Here is a 13,598-nt window from a genome sequence, read left to right on the forward strand (position 1 = left end):
CTGTGATTGGCTGAGAGTGTAGCCACACCTACTGGCAAGGATTGCTCCTAGCCAGACCAGGTCATTCCGGACTGGTCGACCTACTTGTGATATGCTCCAGTCTTTTAGTTAATAAAAGCCTTGGTTTGGATCAACAAGTCTTTGGTTCTTTCAACACACATTACAGGAGGGAGGGTTTGGACTTACAGACACACTGGTAATGTCCCTTCTTCCCACATCTCAAATAGATCTCCTCCTTAGCCAAACAGAGTCATTAAAGGTGCTTCTGCTGGCCGCAGAAGTGGCACCTCGAGTATCCAATTGCGAAGGCAGCGGTGGTGGGGTCGTGATTCACTATCGCGGAGGCCATCTGTGATGCCGGGTCCCAACATGGCGGCACCTGCAGTCTGCACTTGAGGATCCATTCTTACCAGCGATTTCATCGGCATTGTGTTGGGCCAAATCGAGAATCCTGTCCTCCTCGAGCAGTTGCTGACGAATGTATTCATATCTCACTCCAGCCATGCAGGCATCTTGCACCAGCTCCTCCCACACTGGGCTACAGGCACAGGAGCTGTAGCAGTGCCCCAGCAGTCACTCCCCAGGTCGTACAGTGCTCGGAGGAATTTGTCCGTGAATTCACCTGGTTGCTGTCTCCTCGAGCCCAGTCGATACTGTGAGTATACTTCGTTCACCCGGGGTCGGTAGAGGTTGTGGAGTTCAGCCATGGCCTCCAGTTCTGGATCGCCAGGTACACTCAATGGCCAACTCTAGCTTGCGGGACCTTGAGTTTCTTCTCATCTGAATCCACCAGGTCTACTGCAACTTCAGGGAAGCTTGTGAAACAGGCAATCCACTGCTCATACTGTTCAGCAACTCCAGGTGTCTAGGGATCAATTTTGAGTCTGTCAGGCCTCAGCAGCTTGTTCATCCCGTGTATTGTGTATCAATGAATATTAAATTGATATGCACTATCAATGACTCCAACTCCATGTGCTCAAATGAATGGAAGGGGGCAGTGAGGTCAACTTTTATGGCCAGGTCACAGGGGGAGGGATTACAATGGGGTCAAGTCGGCAGGCCAGCCACTTATACACAGAGCAACAACAGTATATACATATCATCACAGTAAGGAAAACAAGCATCAAGGTCATGGAACCTATACAGATCAGATGAAGGGCTTACCATTTTAAAGCAAATAAGGGTGGATAAATCCCCAGGGCCTGACAAGATATTCCCTCAGATGTTGAAGGAGACTAGTGTAGAAATTGCAGGGGCTCTGGCAAACATAATTAAAATGTCCTTAGCCACTGGTGTGGTGCTGGAGGGTAGCTCACATTGTCTGAGGTGTTGCATATTGGAAGGATAAATCAAGAAAGGACATACAGGGTAAATGGTAGGGAACTGAGGAGTGGGGTAGAATAGAGGGTTCTGGGAATACAGACCCATAATTCCCTGAAAGTGGCATTGCAGGTGGATGAGGTTGTGAAGAGAGTTTTTGGCATATTGGCCTTCATAAATCAAAGTACTGAGTGTAGGAGTTGTGTTCAGTTTTGGTCACCTAACTACAGGAAAAATATCAATAAGATAAAAAAGAGTCAGAGAAGCTATGCTCGGATGCTGCCTGGACTTCAGAAACTGAGTTACAGTAAAAGGTTAAACAGGGTACCACTTTATTCCCTGGAGTGTAGAAGAATGAGGAGAGATTTGATAGAGGTATTTAAAATTGAGGGAGATAGAGAAAATATAGATAGTTTTTTTTTACACTGAGGCTTGGTTAGATACAAACCAGAGGACATGGGTTATGAGTGAAAGGGGGTAAGTTTATGGGGAACACAAGGGGAGCTTATTCACACAAAGAGTGGTGGGAGTGTGGAACAAACTGCCAGCTGAGGTCGTGATTGTGGTTTGACATAGACTACAATCTCACTGACAAAAGACAAAGGAGGAAAAACCCAACAACACCCAATCCCAACCAACCAATTTTCCCTTGCAACTGCTGCAACCGTGCCTGCCTGTCTCGCATCGGACTTGTCAGTCACCAACAAGCCTGCAGCAGACGTGGACATACCCCTCCATAAATCTTCGTCCGCGAAGCCAAGCCAAAGAAAAGGGCCTAAAAAGGTTTCTGTGTTGTCGTGTTCTATGGTTCTAATTTATAGGAAACTAAATAGAATAAATCAAGTTTTAAATAAATGTTTAAATAAAAGTTTAAAATTGTATAAGTAAATGTTCTCCAAAGCAACGCACAGCCCCTTGGGTGCAAACCCTCAGCCACGAAGTGCCCCGGTTATGTCACGCCTCCAGCAGCTGTTTGAATAAAGTTTCAATAAAGTTGTGTTTGAATAAAATGGTATGAAAAACTGGCCAATGCCACTCACCCATTGGGGTGACTCTCCTAAAGTGTCTCCCTATCTATTCCTAGCAAGTCTTTATTTTTATTAGTATTGGAAAGGCTTTATCTGTAAACATGGTGAGGGGAGAGGGTTAATTATGATGGTGGCACGGTTAGCATAGTGGCTAGTGCAACGCTGTTAGAGCATTCGAATTTAAATTTTGTAAGTTACGGGAATTAAGTGAATTTTACAAAATTAAAAACTGCAATAAGTGCAGGACAGTTGGTGTAGTGGTTAGAACAACACCTTTACAGCGCCAGCGATCTGGACTAGACCGAGGTATGAATCCTGCACTGTCTGTAAGGAGTTTGTACATTTTCCCTGTGTCTACATGGGTTTTCTCTGGAAGGCTCCTGTTTCCTTCCACCATTCAAACATACCAAGGGTGTAGGTTATTGGGTGTAAATTGGGCGGCACAGACTCATAGGCTGAAATGGTCTGTTGCAGCACTATATGTCTAAATTTACAATTCTGATTTTTTTTTCCAAATTACTTTACATTTTACACTGTCTTTTAATCTGTGTAATCTTAATGCTGGTGCATTAATTACGCATTCCGGTATCCGCGATCCCCATAGGTGCAGTATAATGGGAATTTTACTATAACTGATTAAAATCCAAGTACTAATTTCTCTTAAATAAAAGTCCAATGTATTGACTCACCATATTTTTCCAATGTTTCTGAAAATCTTCATATGACTGAAAAGGACAGTGTTGTGGAATTTCATGGCTGATGCTGACAATTTGCCCCTTCTTCATACTTCAATTCAAAAAAAAGAAATTTGATGTGATAGTTTGAATGTCCAAAATAATTTATTTATTTTACGTTGCATTCTAATAAGAGCTGATGCCAAAGTAAAAAGGCAAAAACATTCCAGTTCATCATGTTGGGACCTGGAGAACCGAAGGGTTGTGAGAATTGGAAGGTCAGGTGAATCAGAGATTCAGTAGTTAGAATCATGGTTGATGGTTTATGGCATGGGATAGTTCAATTAATCAAAGATAGATTCTACCTTACACAGGGTGCAAGGTAGAATTGCATGACTCAGATAAGACAAGTCACTACCAGTCACCAGAAAGATCACCCCCATTCCTACTTCACCTTCAGTAAGATGTGGTGCATGCTGAATTTTACTGATCCATGTTGATTTGATCTGCACATTTGGTCATGGTGTATTGAGGACTCGCATCCATTGTGCCAGGATATATTTAAACAATAATACAAAAGAACCTGGAAATGATTATTGTCGTGTTTAACTCTTGTGTCAACAAAGTATGTATCAAATTGCAGGTCCCAAAAATGAAAAATAGGGGAGGTTATTAAATCTCAGGCAGGCCGGTTTCAATGCCAAACATTTAGAAGTCTATTGTTCTTACAGAAATTACTTTCACCTTTCAAATATTTATTTTCTTGTAATGTAAATAAGGTTTAATTTTTATCCAAGATCAAAACGAACTTGAGAAATTTTAAAGAAATGGAGCTTTGGTCAAAATAATTCAGAATAATATGTGTGTGGCAACAACAAAATAACTTTGAAACAGGCCACTGATGAGGAATAATATCCTCTACTAACTTCCTGGGGCCTACATGCAGATCTGGTAGGATCAAAGTTTTTCTTTATAAAACATGAATTGTTGCACATTTAAGCCCAGTGTCCAACATTCCTGTGAAAGTTCCTGCACTCACTAAAAACACACCTGGTTGTTTCCCACATTTTGTTCAAACTCACCATTTTCTATTTCCTGTGCTCCTTTAAAACTTTTTAAAATTTTATTTAATATAACACCACTTTACATATTACAATATTTCAAACTTAATCCAATGTGGTATTTTATATATTTTTATATTTATATATTTTTTAATATTTATATATTTTTATAAATATATGTATACTTTTTTATATTTTTTTATATTTATATATTTTAAAAAAGCAAAAAAGAAAGAAAACCCTCCACTAAATCTTTCCCCCCACCAACCCTCTACAAACTAAAAAAGAAAAAAGAAAAGGGATAAGATAAGAAAAAAAACAACAGGAGCACTTCATTTTCTGATACCTTAAAACCTATATATAGATAGATATTCGTAGAAACCCATAGTAGAAAGGGAATGTTCAAGATTTATCTAAATTTTAATACCAACAGTCTGTAAATATGGTCTCCATATTTTACAAAATATATATTTATCTCTTAAATTGTGTCATTTTCTCAAGTGGAATACAACTCCAACTTCTGCATGCCATCTCTCCATTCCCAAATCAATATCTGACTTCCAAGTTATAGCCATACATTTTCCAGGTACTACCAAAGCAATTTGAACAAATTTTACTTGATACATATTCAATTTTAATTTAGGTTTAATTCCTCTAACATTTTCCAATAAAAATAACATTAGATCCTGTTGGAATCTCACTCCAGTTATTCATTCTAATTACCCAAATCAAGCCAAAAAGGTATAATTGTGGAACACTGTCAAGTTGAATCCAAAAAAGTAACAACTTCTTGTCCACATCTAAGGTTTCAATCTGAATAAATATAATTCATATTAAGTAACTTTTGTGGTGCTAAATATAATTGATGAATAAAATTATATTGAACTAACTGATATCTCACATTTATTGTAGTTTACATACTCTATATATCTGAATCAATCTACGTTCATATATTTATCTATTTAAATCTACCTCCCATTTAAGTCTTGATTTATGAACTCCTTTTTCTTGAGCCTTCTTTTATAATAATCTGAAATAAATGTCTTTACATCCCTATTACTTAATAATAATTCTACTTCTGTCTGTGCTGATAATACTATATCTTGACCAAAAATTTCACAAAAAATCTCTTAACTTGATAACAACAAAATTTTACATTTTCCAATATCTTAAAATTTTCTTTCATTCTACTAAAAGTGTAACATTTCTTGGCTACAAAATAATATTTAATTTTCTTAATACCACAATTTTTTAAAAATTATTTTCCATAGAAAATGGAATGTCTATTTTGAAATAAAGGTATTTTTCCAGACATTAAATCTCTTCCACCAATCGCTTTATCAATTTTATTCCAAAGTTCAATTAAATGTTTCAGCATAGGTGTTTCTTTATTTGCTATTAACAATCTTGCATTCCATTTATAAATAAAGTGTTGTGGATCAGTTCCTCCTATTTTATCAAGTTCTATATATACCCATACTGGAACATTATTTAACTCATACATTACATTAATAAATCTCATCTGTGCTACTTTATAATAATTCATAAAATTGTGGAGCTGTAAACCTCCTAAATCATATTTCCATGTCAATGTCTCCTGTGTACATCTCTGTCCCTTAAAAAGAAAATTGAAAAAGAATTGAAAATAGAAAAATACATGAATAACCAAACAAGAAAATTAATGCTTAAAAAACCATTTTAAAAAACCAAAAAAAGTGATGAATAAAAATATAACAGCACTATTTCCCTCCACCATACGGATAGTGGCACTTGCCATGATATAATGGTTCGGGTAAGCAAGGAAGAGCATGCAACTCCCCCCTAACGGGAAGAATTAATTAATTATACATTAGAAAATAATTAATTACCCACCGCTTCAAGGTTCACATTAACTTGATCATCATCAATTAAAGATGTCTCCAAATGAGACTCCTTTTGACAGTTTGCAATCTACTTTGGCACAACTTTCTTATTTCCACAGCACCTCTTTTTGAGCTTCTCACTGAGGACTTAAACTCAACAATTCTTGCTTCTCTTTCTAAATAGTAGGAAGTGATTCTGTAAACCTTCGTGCGTATTCTTCATCCATAAAGAACTTGGGTCATTCATTTACCAGAGACACCTTCAACATAGCTGGATATCTAAAAGTAAACTTATAGCCTTTCTTCCAAAGAATTGCCTTCACTGGATTGAATTGTTTTCTTCTACCCACCACTACTTTACTTAAATCTGCATAAAAGAAAATTTTATTTCCATCAATAACCATAGGTCCCATGTTCTGCCTAGCTTACTGGGCCACTAATCTTAAAAATGTCTCTGTCTTGCGATTAATATAGCTCTAGGTCATTGATTTGGCAGTAGTTTCCTCCGTAAAGTTCTATGAGGCCTTTCCAATTCAATTCCATTTGGAAAATTTTCTTCTCCCAAAATTCCAGGAATCCATTTTTGAAAAAATTCCACAAAATCGCCACTTCCTTCAAAATCTTCTTCGTCCAACTATTTTAACATTATTCCATCTACTTTGATTTTTCAACATATCCATCCTATCCATCATTTCTTTCCTCTGTATCTGAATTTTCAACTCTTTCAATCCTATCATTATGAATATCCATATCGCTTTTAACTCTCTGCAGATCCATATCAACTCTTTGAACTGTTGCTTTAACTTCCTTCACCTCTGAAGCACACCTCGACATTTCATTTTTAACTTCATATCAGTTCTAACATCTCCAATATCAGCCCTTATAACTTGATATTGACCCATTATTAGTAAGTAAAGATCTTTCATATTTGGTTCTTTTTTTCCAAAACCCAAAGCCCCCAGTATTTATTCTCTATCTTCTTGATCATCTTCATCTGATTCTTACTAATCTCCCTTCTTCTTTTGATCACCAGCTATCAAAACTGCAGCTACTCCTGTTATGTCTGGTACATCTGCCTGCAGTTTCTTCACTCCACCAGCACTACTGGGGATGGCATTATGGAGTGACAATTCCAATCTTCCTTTCAAGCATGCATGGAAATAAACCTTTGCGCATGCGCATAATGTTAGTGTATTCTTCAGGGGAGATCTGGATCAATCTAGCGCCATCTTCCCCGGTGTCCTTGGGTGGTGGCGCTGGTTTTGGCTGGTAAGCCGTTGTTGTGCGATTCTGTCGTGAGGGCTTTCAGAACTTGAGGCCCAGGTTCCAACTGTAAGGTAGGCTGTTCTTCCTCAATTTTTTTAGTATCTTTACTGACTATTTTCTTCTCTCTTACTGCTTTTATTCCTCTAGCTGCCATGCCCAAGACCTTCTAGGTAGACTCCAGAAGATTTTAATAGATTTTAAATTTAAAATCATTTTAATTCTGGCTTAACATTTTAATCCCGCAGGAGTTATAATTCCTCTTTCTTCCCTTATGCCAATATGCTCCTTAAAACTTGAATGAAAAACATTGTCTACTTCATGCAGTTGCTTCCCGATTTCAACCATTTTCTGGGTAGAAAATTCTTCCTAAAATCATTTCTAAATCTTCTACACTTTACTGAAAACTTGTGTCTTCTTTGCTAAAATGAAAAAATTCTCATTATCTTTTCCAATCTCTGTCATGGAGTTGTGTTCATGAGAAATTATCTTTCATGGTCAACTGTGTATTCCAGAGGGAATGAAGCCTTTCCAATGTATGATTGATTCCTCTTCTGTTAAGGTAAGCATTTTTATTATTTTATTCATCCCGCAAGCAATATAGTGAATGAAAAGTCCAACCAGTTTTGAAAAACAAAAGATCTTGAAGTTATCCTATAGTAAACTATTTCAAAATAGACAAATATTCATGTTCCTGAGTTAAGGAATGATAATACCAGTTTATAATATCAATAGAAAGTACCTGGGCAGAACGAAACACCAATTACTTGCAATAAAATATTTTGGAATTACAGCATTTCTCTTGCTGGAGAAATTCTTTAGCACTCCTGTTGATATATCAAAATCTTCAATCTATGGATTAAGAAAGATGTCTTTGTTATGTTCAATTAAATATGTAAAGCTGGTCTTCAGTGGCTCTGCCCATTGGGAATCAAGAGCAAGCCTTGTCTTCCAATTAATTAAAATAATGGTGCAGGATAATGGTACAAGGTGTAAAAATGCACAACAAAGGAGCATTATTATAGTATAAGCAGAGATGCAAAAAGATACAAAACAAAGATGCTATTGCTTTATAACTGATTAAGACAGTCTCAAAAGGAAGCTGTCTCCTAAATGTGGATACAAGAATTTACATTGGAATTATATACACTGGAATGATACTAACTTATCATTTGCCAATGATTTGGTAATGATTTGTTTGTGACATCCTCTTTTTTCATTTTCACCATTTTTATTGGTTTTATCAAATAAATGTTTCATAGGCACATAACAATAAGATAAATTACTGACAAATCTCATGTAGCAATACAAATAGTACTGAAACCTATATTACATTAAAAAGGAAGATAAAAAGTAAACCACTATACCAAATATCGAATTCACTCCCTTCCCTTCAGAGGCTACTAACACAAACAGTCCACTACTAATAATAAAAAAGGAAGGTAAACATTGGGATCAAGAGCCAAAAATTAGTTAATTTTACAAATTTTGAAATTAATTAAGAAAAGAACCACATAACGAAACAATTAATTTTAGTAGCAGAACATCTTTCTTCTTTCTTTGGCTTGGCTTCGCGGACGAAGATTTATGGAGGGGGTAAAAGTCCACGTCAGCTGCAGGCTCGTTTGTGGCTGACAAGTCCGATGCGGGACAGGCAGACACGGTTGCAGCGGCTGCAGGGGAAAATTGGTTGGTTGGGGTTGGGTGTTGGGTTTTTCCTCCTTTGCCTTTTGTCAGTGAGGTGGGCTCTGCGGTCTTCTTCAAAGGAGGTTGCTGCCCGCCAAACTGTGAGGCGCCAAGATGCACGGTTTGAGGCGATATCAGCCCACTGGCGGTGGTCAATGTGGCAGGCACCAAGAGATTTCTTTAGGCAGTCCTTGTACATTTTCTTTGGTGCACCTCTGTCACGGTGGCCAGTGGAGAGCTCGCTATATAACACGATCTTGGGAAGGCGATGGTCCTCCATTCTGGAGACGTGACCCATCCAGCGCAGCTGGGTCTTCAGCAGCGTGGACTCAATGCTGTCGACCTCTGCCATCTCGAGTACTTCGACGTTAGGGATGAAAGCGCTCCAATGGATGTTGAGGATGGAGCGGAGACAACGCTGGTGGAAGCGTTCTAGGAGCCGTAGGTGATGCCGGTAGAGGACCCATGATTCGGAGCCAAACAGGAGTGTGGGTATGACAACGGCTCTGTATACGCTTATCTTTGTGAGGTTTTTCAGTTGGTTGTTTTTCCAAATTATTGACAAATCCTATGTAGCAATACAAATAGTACTGAAACCTATATTACATTAAAAAGGAAGATAAAAAGAAAACCACTATACCAAATATCGAATTCACTCCCTTCCCTTCGGAGGCTACTAACACAAACAGTCCACTACTAATAATAAAAAAGGAAGGTAAACATTGGGATCAAGAGCCAAAAATTAGTTAATTTTACAAATTTTGAAATTAATTAAGAAAAGAACCACATAACGAAACAATTAATTTTAGTAGCAGAACATCTAATGTTTTTCCAAAGTCAGACATGCCATCATATCAGACTTTCCATCTCATTAAAATGGCCATTCTAGTGACAAGGGAGGTGAGGGCAACTACATGGGATTTTGAAGCAGTCAGATTTAAACCACTTATTCCAAAAAGAGCAAGAAAAGGATTTGGAGTCAAAGTAATATTAAGAATTAAAGACAAGGTACAAAAGACCCCTTCTCAAAAATTGGAAAGGAACATATGATCCAGTATACCTTCTTCATGCCATGTATACATTTTCACAATTAGAAGAGAGATTAGAATACAATTTAGCCAATTGGACTTTGGAATAGTGAGCCTGGTGTACTACCTTAAATTGTAAAAATGAGTGTCTAGCACAAAGAGAAGATGAATGCACTCGCTTCACCATAGAATCCCATGTATCAGTAGTTTCAAAGAATGGCATTTGAAAATCTTGTACCCAGTTTTTATTCTGTCCAGGAAACTATCCCTAGAATTTTAAAGGAATATCACCCCTTTATAATTAGGTTGAAAATTATAAATCATTCCTATCATATTTGGTTCTAGGTCTTTGGGAAGCTTCAAAATTAAAGAATTTAGAAAGTTCCTAACCTATAAATAGTTAAAAAAATTATGCCTAGGTATTTTAAATTTGATCATCTCACCTCTGACTTCCATATCCACGCATTACACTGGTAAGGTCATAGAGGAACTCGGATCATTTTTTTTGTTGTTGAGGTAAATGGGAGTTGGAATGAGAGAGCATGAGAGTTGGCTGCTTTAAATAGGTGAGTATTGTGTTGACGTCTTTTGGTGCGAAGAAGTTGGAGCAAGAAAGTGTAAGAGTCGGTGAGCAGTGGAAATGGAGTGGCCATCGTGGGAACAGGCCAGAGTTAGAATGGGGAGTTGAGGCTTTCACAAGAAGAGGCTGAGGTGGTGGTACAGTAGCTAAAGTAAGGACAAGCCTATTGAGGAACAAAAAGGATTCAGCAAGAAGCTACAGGTAAGGGCAGGTTTTATTTATCCTTTTTCTTCTTCTCTAGTTCATAGATAGTGGGAATGGCAGCCAAGGCAGGGGCATGCTCCTCTTGCAGAATGTGGAGAGTCAGGGAAGACAATTTCATTTGTGAGAAGTGCATCCAGTTGCAGCTCCTTATAAACCAAGATAGGGAAATGATGCTGGAGTTAGATGAACTCTGGATCATTCAGGAGAAGAGGGAATGATAGACAGGAGTTATAGCAATGCTATCGCATCTCTGAGGTATCTGGGTGAGGGTCAAGAGAGGGAAAAGGAGCAAGGAGTCAGTGCACTGCACCCCTGTGGCCATTCTCCTCAGTAACAAGTATACCATTTTGGATACTGTTGGTGGGGGGGGGGGGGGGAAAGAATGACCTACCAGGGATAAGGCAGGTCTCTGACATGGAGTCTGGTCTTGAGTCAAAAAATGGAAGGGAGGAGAAGAAGCAAGCTGTAGTAATAGGGTATTCCAAAGTTAGGGGAACAGAAAAGAGATTCTGTGGAAGAGATCGAGAATCCCGGAAACTATGTTACCTTCCTGGTACCAGGGTTCATGGCATTCTAAGGAGGGAATGTGAGGAGCCAGATGTCATGGTCAATGTAGGGACCAATGACATGGAAGGAAGGGTGAGGAGGTCCTGCAAGGAGAGTTCAGGGAGTTAGATGCTGTTAAAGGACAGAACCTCCATGTGCCATGTGCTCATGAGGATACAAATGGCAGGATAATGCAAGAGGGAGGGCTTCAGGTTTCTGGATCAATGGGACAGTGGGACCTATTCTGATGGGACAGTTTAAATCTGTACTGGAGGGGGACTTATATCCTTGAGGATAGTTAATGCCCTTTTAAAGCTGGTGGGAATCTCCGACTGCTACAATGAAAGGTTAAAAATATCTGTGAACACTCCAGCTAGTTGGTTGGTACAGATTTTTAGGACCCTGCCAGGTACACCTGTTACCTTTTTTAAACAAGGGGACTACATTTGCCATTCTCCAATCCTCTAGCACCTCCCCTGCAGCCAAAGAGGATTCAAAGATCATAGCTACTGCCCCGGCTATCTCTTCCCTCACTTCCCACAGCAGCCTCAGCTATATTGCATCTGGCCTAAAGACTTATCAATCTTGATGTTTTGAAGAAGATCCAACACTTCTGCTTCCTTTATCTCCGCACTGTCCAGCACACAGGCTCATTCAATTTTGACCTCACTGTGATCAAGGTCCAGTTCTCTTGTTCATTTAGGATCTTCCCAAACTCCTCTGCCTCCAGGCACCTGTTGCCTCCTTTATCCTTTCGCGGCCCCACCTTATTCTCATCATCCTTCTGTTCTTCACATATGCATCCTTAATCCTACATGCCAACGTCTTCTCATGCCCCCTTCCTGGTTACTATACACTTCTCATGAGTCCTTCCTGTTTCCTATATCTAATGTATGCTTCCTTCTTCCTCTTGACTAGTTGCCTGACCTGTTTCATCAGCTACGGTTCCCTTTTCATACCATCCTTTTCTTGTCTCAGTGGGACAAACCTATCTTGAACCCTGCACAAGTGGTGCCTAAACTTTCTCCAAATTACTTATTTAAACATGTTTCCAATTTATTCTTGCTTCATCTCTTCATAATTAGCCCTTCTCCAGTTAAGCACGTTCCCATTTTGACTGTTTAGATCCTTTTCCATAACTAGGTTGAAGCTAAGAGAGTTGTGGTCACTCTCACCAAAATGCTCCTCTACCAAGAGGTCCAGCACCTCACCAGAACCAGCCCAGTCTGGCCTCTCTTCTAGTTGGCCAGTCCTCATACTGTGTCAAGAATCATTCTTGGATACACCTGACAAATTCAGTCCCATTTATTCCTCTTGCAGTCAGTAGGTGCCAGATAATATTAAGGAAAATGAAATCACCCATAACTACAACCCTATATTTCCCACACCATTCCAAAATCTGCCTATTGCTTATCTGCTCCTCGGTGTCCCAAGGGCTATTTGTGGGCCTATAGACTACTCCCAACACAGTAATAGCTCCCTTCCTATTTCTAAAGTTCACCAACATCGACTCAGTGGACACTCCCTCTGCAGCGTCCTCTCTTTCTATCGCCTTTCTATGAACAGTAATGCTACTCCCCCCACCTTTTCTATTTCCCATCCTATTCTTTTTAAAACATCTAAAGCCCAGTATCAGCCAATCATGTCCTTCCTCCAGCCAAGTTTCCGTATCAGCCACAACATCCTAGTTCCACATAGTGATCCATACTCTAAGTTCATCGCCTTTATTCCTAATGCTCCCAGCGTTGAAATAGACACATTTCAACCATTCTAACTGGCTACATTTATATTTTGCCACCTGCCTGTCCTTCCTCATTAACTAAGACCACATAGCATCATGTTTTTATCCTTCTACCCTTATCTATACCCTCACATTTTGATATTTGCTCTAGCAAACGTGCCCACCAGGATATTGGTCCCCCTCCAATTCAGGTGCTAAGTCTCTTCTAAGACTCTTGTAAGTCTCAAACCAATTTGAATAGATCAATGTTTGTCATTACTGCAATGTGAAGATCCTTCAACTCCCTCTTCATGATCTCTGGAAGTGGCATGAATATGGACAGATTAAGACACAAAAGGGGTAATTACAAATAGATAATGGTAAAGGAAGTAAATACAAATAAACAATACATATCCTGAAAATATTATTAGGCTACATTTTACAATAGGATTGTTAGGTGGGAGTGAATTTACAAATCAGCTATGATCTATTAGAATAGCCCTGGGCTCAATGGTCTGCTCCTGATCCAGTGAGAATAAATAAAGCAATATTGATATTAAATCATGTATTAGTTAAAAAATATGACAGTGTGCAGTCTTTAAAAATCATTAACTGGGCTTGGGGAC

General features: G+C 38.7%; 1 protein-coding gene across 9 annotated transcripts in view; it reads right to left on the reverse strand.

Moving 5' to 3' along the window:
- c2h18orf63 (chromosome 2 C18orf63 homolog) overlaps positions 1-13,598 on the reverse strand; it is a 190,372-nt gene that overhangs the window by 73,358 nt on the left and 103,416 nt on the right. For all 9 annotated transcript variants that reach the window (XM_069920233.1, XM_069920234.1, XM_069920238.1 and 6 more), the window contains 2 exons: positions 7,951-8,060; positions 3,038-3,134 (listed from right to left, as the gene is read on the reverse strand). In XM_069920233.1, the coding sequence (XP_069776334.1) occupies positions 3,038-3,134; positions 7,951-8,060 (207 nt within the window). The remainder of the gene's footprint in view (positions 1-3,037; positions 3,135-7,950; positions 8,061-13,598) is intronic.

Source organism: Narcine bancroftii, chromosome 2 (assembly GCF_036971445.1).
Source record: "Narcine bancroftii isolate sNarBan1 chromosome 2, sNarBan1.hap1, whole genome shotgun sequence".
Classification (NCBI taxonomy): Eukaryota; Metazoa; Chordata; class Chondrichthyes; order Torpediniformes; family Narcinidae; genus Narcine; species Narcine bancroftii.